This window comes from Heptranchias perlo, chromosome 15 (assembly GCF_035084215.1).
Source record: "Heptranchias perlo isolate sHepPer1 chromosome 15, sHepPer1.hap1, whole genome shotgun sequence".
Lineage (NCBI taxonomy): Eukaryota > Metazoa > Chordata > Chondrichthyes > Hexanchiformes > Hexanchidae > Heptranchias > Heptranchias perlo.
Genome location: NC_090339.1, coordinates 56,878,350 through 56,886,779, shown reverse-complemented (window position 1 = coordinate 56,886,779; position 8,430 = coordinate 56,878,350). Strand labels below are relative to the sequence as shown.

Below are 8,430 nucleotides of genomic sequence, written 5' to 3'. Positions count from 1 at the left end.
GCACTCGAGGGTGCGGCTGATCTGGGCCTCCTCCTCTGCGTCTGTGAGGACCACTATTTGCTGTGCCCCCTCCAGTCCTCTCCCTCTTGCGTGCATTTTGCGCTCTTCTCCTACAAATGAGGGGCATAGATAAGGTAGATAGTCAAAATCTTTTCCCAAAGGTGGGGGAGTCTATAACGAGGGGGCATAGATTTAAGGTGAGAGGAGAGAGATACAAAAGGGTCCAGAGGGGCAATCTTTTCACTCAAAGGGTGGTGAGTGTCTGGAATGAGCTGCCAGAGGCAGTAGTAGAGGCGGGTACAATTTTGTCTTTTAAAAAGCATTTGGACAGTTGCATGGGTAAGATGGGTATAGAGGGATATGGGCCAAGTGCAGGAAATTGGGACTAGCTTAGTGGTATAAACTGGGCGACATGGACATGTTGGGCTGAAGGGCCTGTTTCCATGTTGTAAACTTCTATGATTCTATGATTCTAAAGGGGAGAAAGTACAGACGTGTGAGTGAGTGATGGTGAAGTGGCCAACAGATGAATGCATTTCTTTGGAAGAGGCTGACCATGAAAGAGGTGCATCAGAGGGTGAGTATGAGACAGAGACAACACATTGGATCCGGATCGGGGTGAGTGGTAGTGGTGGGGTGACTAATGGGGAGGTGAGGAAGTGCAGCTAAGTTGCAGATGAGCCTTAAGTGGGTGTGAGGAGTGATGTGATGGAGTAGTCTTGGCAGTGCTGAATGAGTTGGGTGAGGGGGTGGGGGGTGATGTGCACCACGGAATGCAGGAGAATCAGTAAGTGTACTCACTTTTGCTGACCTGGTTAGGTCATTGAAGCGCTTCCTGCACTGAACCCGTGCGGGAGATGTTGTCCCTGCTGGTGATCTCCTCTGCCACCTCGAGCCAGGCCTTCTTGGTGACAGAGGCAGGGCTCTTCCTCCTGTCGGCCGCGTAAAATAGTTCCCTCTTCCTCCTCACCCCGGCCAGTAGCAGCTGGAGTGAGGCATCGCTGAATCTTGGAGCAGCCTTGCCCCTGTGCTGCTCCATTGGGTCTTCTGGCTCCTTGCTCCAGCAAAATCCATTGGAGCATTGGCCCTTTAAATCCAGACGCTCCAGCTGACAGCCTGTCATGCGATTGCGCAGTCCGCCCACTGCGCAGCTTTCGGACGGCAAACCCGGAAACAAGATTAATGGCCACCAATTAAGTCGCGATCGCGTGGGAAAAGGTAAGTTTTTATTTTTCGGGTTTGCCGCTCGCCCAATGACCCCCCCACCCCCCGCCCCGCTGCCATCCCGCCGTCCTTTTAAAATTGACCCCCATATCTCTAATTCAGCTAATTTTCTAGACTTTAACTTAGTTCCAATCCTACCCCGTTACATAATATCTGTCTCCTCACCAATGGGACCCTTCACGCCATTGCCTCATATCTGCCTCTTGTCATAGTATCATAGTGGGTACAGCACAGGAGGGGGCCATTCAGCCCATCGTGCCTGTGCTGGCTCTTCGAAAGAGCAATCCAATTAGTCCCATTCCCCAGCTCTTTTCCCACAGCCCTGTAAATTTTTTCTTTTCAAGTCTTACAGAACATCATTCACAAATCGCACTAGGTGAGCCACTCCTGTCTTTATTTGGCACTGTAGAAAGCTAATCTTTACAGCTCATTTTTCTCCTCCAACTTTAATCTCAATAATTATTATAAAAAGCCTTCCTCATTGCTGCTTGATGTTCAAGAAAGAACTTGCATTTATACCATGCTTTTCACAACCTCAGGACATCCCAAAGAGCTTTTCAGCCTATGAAGCACTTTTGATGCATAGCCACTGTTGTAATGTAGGAAACGTGGCAGCCAATTTCTGCACAGCAAGCTCCCACAAACAGCAGTTAAATCAATGACCAGATAATCTGTCTTTAGATGTTTGCTGATGGATATATATTGGCCAGGACACCGTGGAGAACTCCCCTGCTCTTCTTCAAATAGAGCCGTGGGGCAGATGGGGTCTCGGTTTAACGTCTCATCTGAAAGATGGCACCTCCGACAATGCAGCACCCCCTCAGTACTTCACTGAAGTGCCAGCCTGGATTACGTGTTCAAGTCTCCGGAGTGGGACTTGAATCCATGACCTTTTGACACCGAGGCGAGAGTGATACCAACTGAGCCAAAGTTGACACCTTATGATCAAGTACTAATTTTATCCCTGCTGGTTCTGTTCTCTGATACCTGGATTCCATTAAGACCTCTGGTCTTTCAGTATCATTCTCAAGGTGTGTACTCCCAAACTTATTCCTGCTCTATGCCGTCTTTTTGATCTCTCTAACTCCTCACATACCTTACCTTCTCAATGGAAATTTGCTTATATTCGCCCTATCCCTGCAGCGTTTGCAGACCCTACAGAATGATGATGTAACCATGCTAATGTCAGTCAGGTGATGTCACCCATCAATTTAAACCAAGTACTGTCAGTACACCAAATTAAAGCCCAGTAGAGTACTCCTGGCCTAGATTCTACTACACATTATTGGCATTGAGCACCCCTGCTCCTTGTGTTCCTAATGTAAATTGTAAACAGGTCCAACTCTAAATATCCCAAAGCAGTTGCTTTAAAGCTGCAAACAGCGACTATTGCCAGCCACTGGGAGGAGGCTTGAGAGCTGAATGGCCTAATCCTATTCCTATCTTCTTCCATATTGATTAGTCAACATTCCTAGCAACAACAACTTGCATTTATATAGCGCCTATAATGTAGCAAAACATCCCAAGACACTTCACAGGAGCGTTATCAAACAAAACCAAATTTGATACCGAGCCACATAAGGAAATATTAGGACAGGTGACCAAAAGCTTGGTCAAAGGGGTAGGTTTTAAGGAGTGCCTTAAAGGAGGAGAGAGAGGTAGAGAGGCAGAGAGGTTTAGGAAGGGACTAGAAGGATATGCTGATAGGGATAGATGAAGTAGGGAGGGAAGATGCTCATGTGGACGACAAATACCAGCATAGACCAGTTGGACCGAATGGTCTGTTTCTGTGCTGTAGACTCGATTATAAAAATCTCTGTCATATCTATTGCTCATGGTATAAACGGTTAACTACTGCATCTTGGAAGACTGTATTATAATAAATCAGGGATGAACGCTAATGAGAGACTCAGCATATAGTTAGCCACCGATTTGAATTTGTTAATTTAGCTTTAATCAAAGTTTGTGAGATTACAGGAGATGTTCTGTATAGTTGAAGCCTAATCGATCTTTGGCTAAAGAAAATTAAAAGCTTAATAAAGTGAATTAAATTGATCCGCTGTCCTCCGATGTTTTCATTTTGGAATAATTAAAAACAAATATTTGAGCAAAGCGCACTGTTAATTAGATTGAAGTGCATGTCAATGTCATTTAGACGTCATCACATCATCAGCCAGTCCAAGATTACTTAGTCTACATTTTATCTTCTATAAAAGGTAATCATTTCCCTAATGGCATACTTAACAGTCACCATCATACAGTTGGGGAAGGTTGGCGCTTGTAGTGATTTAAGATCCCGTTCAAATCAGAGTGATGCACCTGGATCCCATTAGAAAAGGTGATTAGATTGCCCAGAACCATAACAGGAAAATTATATCGGAATAACACTAATTAATAATATTAGAAAGTAATTTAAAAGTCCTGCATTTTGAGCCCAGCTGGCATCAACGATTAAGATATATTTCTTTGCCTTCAGATAGTTTGAACCCAGCCCAGGAATTAGCGATGAGGTTCACTCTGCTGATTACTTTAAAGTGCTGGTACTCCCAGTGCATTCCTTGCTGCACACAAATCTGTTCCGAGCAATGTCGCAGACTCATCGGTTATCTTAAGATGTGATAGGACTGCAAGTTTTTATCTCTTTAAAGTGGGCTAAAATGACATAGTAGAATTTACAGTGCAGGAACAGGTCATTCGGCCCAACTGGTCTATGCCAGTATATATATACTCCGTACAAGCCTCCTCCCTCCCTACTTCATCTAACCCTATCAGCATACCCTTCTATTCCTTTCTCCCTCATCTACTTATCTAGCTTCCCCTTAAATACATATATGCTATTCGCCTCCATCACGAGCGAGTTCCACTTCTAACCACTCTTTGGGTAAAGAAATTTCTCCGGAATTCTCTATTCGATGTGATCTTATATTTATGGCCTCTAGTTTTTAAAATACAGCATGCAATATTTTCTAATCAGAAATATTGCTGCAAGATGTCACAGCATGTTGGTGTGGTGATGCTCTGAGCCACAGAATGGAGGACTACAGGACTTCAGCTGAAATTACTTGTAGAATGAGCTCCTGATTGTAACTGAGCTATTGAGCAAAGGAGGGTGGAAGAATTGGAGGTCACATCAACACAGGGTACTCGTGTGCACCTTCTAGCTTCTAGTTATGGGATGGCAGTGATGGAAGCCTGGAAGTAATTTATTGTATACTCTGGGAGATGGTGCTTGACATAGGGAGACCTCAAAATGGTGGTGGAGGGGTGGGAGGGAAAGAGAGGGGGAGAAAGACACAAATGAAATGACATATGCAATGACATTGCAGCGCGTACAGCTATAAATTCTGCCTCTCACCTTTTATGTCAATCAATTAAATCATCCTTTTCTATTCCACTGTGGTGTGGCTGCACAAACAAGCCTGCGGGAGAGTCTCTGATACTGGAGATTATTACATAGAATTCACAAAATGTACAGCACAGAATCAGGCCATTCGGCCCAACAGGTCCATGCCGGTGTTTATGTTCCACACGAGCCTCCTCCCTCCCTCCCTACTTCATTTAACCCTATCAGCATATCATTTCATTCCTTTCTCCCTCATGTGTTAATCTAGCTTCCCCTTAAATGCATCTATGCTATTCACCTCAACTACTCCTCGTAGTAGCGAGTTCCATAATCTACCCACTCTCTTGGTAAAGAAATTTCACCTGAATTCCTATTGGATTTATTAGTGACTATCTTATATTTATGGCCCCGAGTTCTGGTCTCCCCCACAAGTGGAAACATCTTCTCCACGTCTACCCTATGAACCCTTTCAAAATCTTAAAGACCTTTATCAGGTCACCCTTCAGTCTTCTCTTTTCTAGAGAAAAAAGCCCCAGCCTGCTCAATCTTTCCTGATAGGTAAAACCTCTCAGTTCTGGTATCATCCTAGTAAATCTTTTTTGCACTTTCTCCAGTGCCTCTATATCCTTTTTATAACAAGGAGACCAAAACTATTCACAGTTCTCCAAGCATGGTCTAACCAAGGTTCTGTACAAGTTTAACATAACTTCTCCGCTTTTCAATTATATCCCTCTAAAAATGAACTCCAGTGCTTGGTTTGCTTTTTTTTATGGCCTTATTAAACTACTTCTAGTCATTTGTGTATCTGTACCCCCAGATCCCTCTGTTCCTCTACCCCATTTAGACTCTTATTTTCCAAGCAGTATGTGGCCCCCTTATTCTTTCTACCAAAATGTACAATCTCACACTTATCTATATTGAAATTCATCTGCCAATTACACACCCATTCTGCAAGTTTATTAATGTCTCCCTGTATTTTGTCGCACTCCTCCACGGTATTAATCATATCCCCCAATTTGGTGTCATCTGCAAATTTTGAAATTGTACTTCCAATTCCCGAGTCCAAATCATTTATGTAAATGGTGAACAACAGTGGTCCTACAACCTATTCTTGTGGAACCCCACTTCCCATCTTTTGCCAGTCTAAGTAACTACATTAAACCCCTACTCTCTGTTTTCTGCTTTGTAGCCAGCTTGCTATCCATTCTGCTACTTGTCCCCTGACTCCACATGCTCTGACCTTAGTCATGAGTCTACTATTGTATCATCAGATGCTGCTGAATATGATTCTTCCCAATCATTAATAAAAAAGGATAGCATTATTGATAATTTTCAGATTAGAAATATTGTATTCTCAAAATCAAAATGTGGGTTTGTTTATAATATATGCCCTTTTCCATGTGATTCATCTCACCAATGTCAATATTTCACACTCCTGGAACTTACAGTGTGCCACAGATTTACCATCTTATTATGGTACAGATGATACAGATCGGAAGGCAATGCTTGAGCAATGTGCGTGTGCTGTTCCAGTATTGTAAGGATTAATGTAGTCATTTTGAGGGGTAATGTACACTAGTTGTGGTAGTTACTTATAGTCACAAATGGCTAGATGATGCTATGCAAAGTTAAGGTAACAAATTGAATGACACAATAATGTAGGCCCAAAATTCCCGAGGCCCTCCAGAAGTGTGGCAAGGCAAGACTTCTGGCTGCCAGTCTGCTGTGCCCCTGACCCAACTTGCACTGCTTGTAGTGCTACTGGGGGCAGGAGCAATAATTTACCGGAATGTGAGGAGGCCTGCAATGTGGGCTGAAAATGCCCAGTTATCTGTTACGAGTTTTAAAAGTAGAAAGTTGCTGTTTTCCCCAACAGCGGTTGTCGCTGTCCCTTGGCAGAAGTGGGGGCCACAGCTGCTTTAAATAGGGAGCCTGCATTTAAAACAGTTGCAGGCCCCACTTTCGCCAGAATTTGGGCCTGGCATGATAGAATGTCTGCATTATGCAACCATACTTGGCATTGGGGGCAATGGAGGTGGAACCTGTTGGAATCCTAGCAGATAATGGCATCACGCCAGCCTGCCTCTTCCAATAATACCTACATGGGAGTGGGAGAGACGGGGGGTGGGGGGCATGCAACAAGCACCCATTCCCTCTTCCAGCATCATTTGGTCACTTACAAAAAAAAATATGACAGAGTCCTTGCGGAATTGAGTCTCACCCCATATTCTGGTGCACCTGCTTGATTGCGTTATTGCTGAGTCCCAATTCCACACACTGTCCACCTCCCCCCATCTCCCAGGCCCAGAAACCTTGGATCCAGTGGCTTCAACTGTTTGACCCCAGCCTTTTGATGAAATGGCATAAGGTGCAAACATAATGCAAGCAGGCAGTGTCTTTCTGCCCACAAGGAGAATGTCTCGTCACTTGATGAGGCTGTGAGCGGCTGAAACTTATTCCGAATCAAGTCCCAGGTTCTGTTGAGTCAACCGCAATAGTCATCTCAACCACAAGGCTGCACAATCAGCCTTGTGTGCACCTTTTGAAAGAGGGCATAAATATTTGGCGGGCTATTTTACGGGGGGGGGGGGGGGCATTTCCCCATTATGAATTACAATACCATGAGTTACTGACTCAATGGAGGTCATTTTAACCCCCAAGGACGGGTGGGAAGGTAAAAATTGTAAAAATGTAAAATCCGCCCCACAACCCACCCACTTTTGGTTTTAACGGTGGCGGATCGGGCAGTAAAATATTTTAAGGAGGCTACGGGCCTCCATTTTAGTAACTTTTTTAACTCCTGGGGAACCGGGAATCCCGGGCCTTTAGATTCATGTAAGAGGAGGCGAGAAGGCCCAGATCAACAGGCCTTTATTGAACTGCTTGTGGGCCAAGAGGAGCAGGAGTGTTTCCTCCAGGCCCAACAAGCTCACCTGCCGCGATCCCACACACGCAATCGGCTGAAACCCCCCCTCCATGTCTGACCACCCCCCCACTCCAATGGCTCCGACCCCCCCCCCCCCCCGCCGATGTCTCCGAACTCCCCCCTCCCCTCCCAATGATCGACTCCTCTTCCCGATGTTTGATCTCCCTCCACCTCCAATGTCAGACGTACCCAGCATCTGCTACCCGGCTGCTTTCCTGTCCAACAGGCAGCCAACGTGTCAACCTGTGTGGGAAAACCACTGAAAAAATGTAAAAGACGTGTCCTGATGTCAAAATTGTCAGGACATCTGGGAAACTCAAATTTCCGGGTTTCCCATCAGGAAATGCTCCACACCAGCACCCCCGCCGCCCCCCTCACCAGTCTCTCCACAGCTCGAAGTAAAAGGCCGTATGATTCACACCAAACAGTGTAAGAGATTAGAAGACTACAACATTGAATCTGATGAGTGCAATTTCCTTTGAAGATTTCCCCTTTGGTTGCTCTTTCACCCAGGGCTACATATTGAACACGTGAGAAGAATGCTTTCATCTGCAAATTCTCTTTGTCTTTTGTTGATAGGCCGTCCTGCCACTCTGACCTGCAGAGCATTCTTTGGGTACAGTTTGGTAAACCCTATAATTTACTGGATGAAAGGTGAAAAGTATATGGAGGAGCTGGAAGACAATCAGATTAAGGAGAGTGATATCAGGTAAAGCTCATTTTACATGCATTATTATTTAAAGCCACATATTCTATGCCGTTTTTAATACTTTAGCTAAGCGTTTAGGCATATAACTTGACAATGAAATGGGATTTCTCTTTGTAGTAATTTTGCCACATAAACATGTCCTGTAAATTGAGCCAAAACTATTAAATGGAAAATAACAATCCCTAGCCTGCAGTATTTTTCATTAAGGCTTTGAATTGCACCTATTTG

At 44.6% G+C, this 8,430-nt stretch overlaps 1 protein-coding gene across 1 annotated transcript in view; it reads left to right on the top strand.

Moving 5' to 3' along the window:
• The first annotated feature begins 507 nt into the window (after positions 1-507).
• Positions 508-8,430, top strand: part of LOC137332821 (interleukin-1 receptor accessory protein-like 1) — a 72,783-nt gene continuing 64,860 nt past the window's right edge. Inside the window, exons 1-2 of the mRNA XM_067996753.1 lie at positions 508-577; positions 8,073-8,202. Of these exons, the coding sequence (XP_067852854.1) occupies positions 508-577; positions 8,073-8,202 (200 nt within the window). The remainder of the gene's footprint in view (positions 578-8,072; positions 8,203-8,430) is intronic.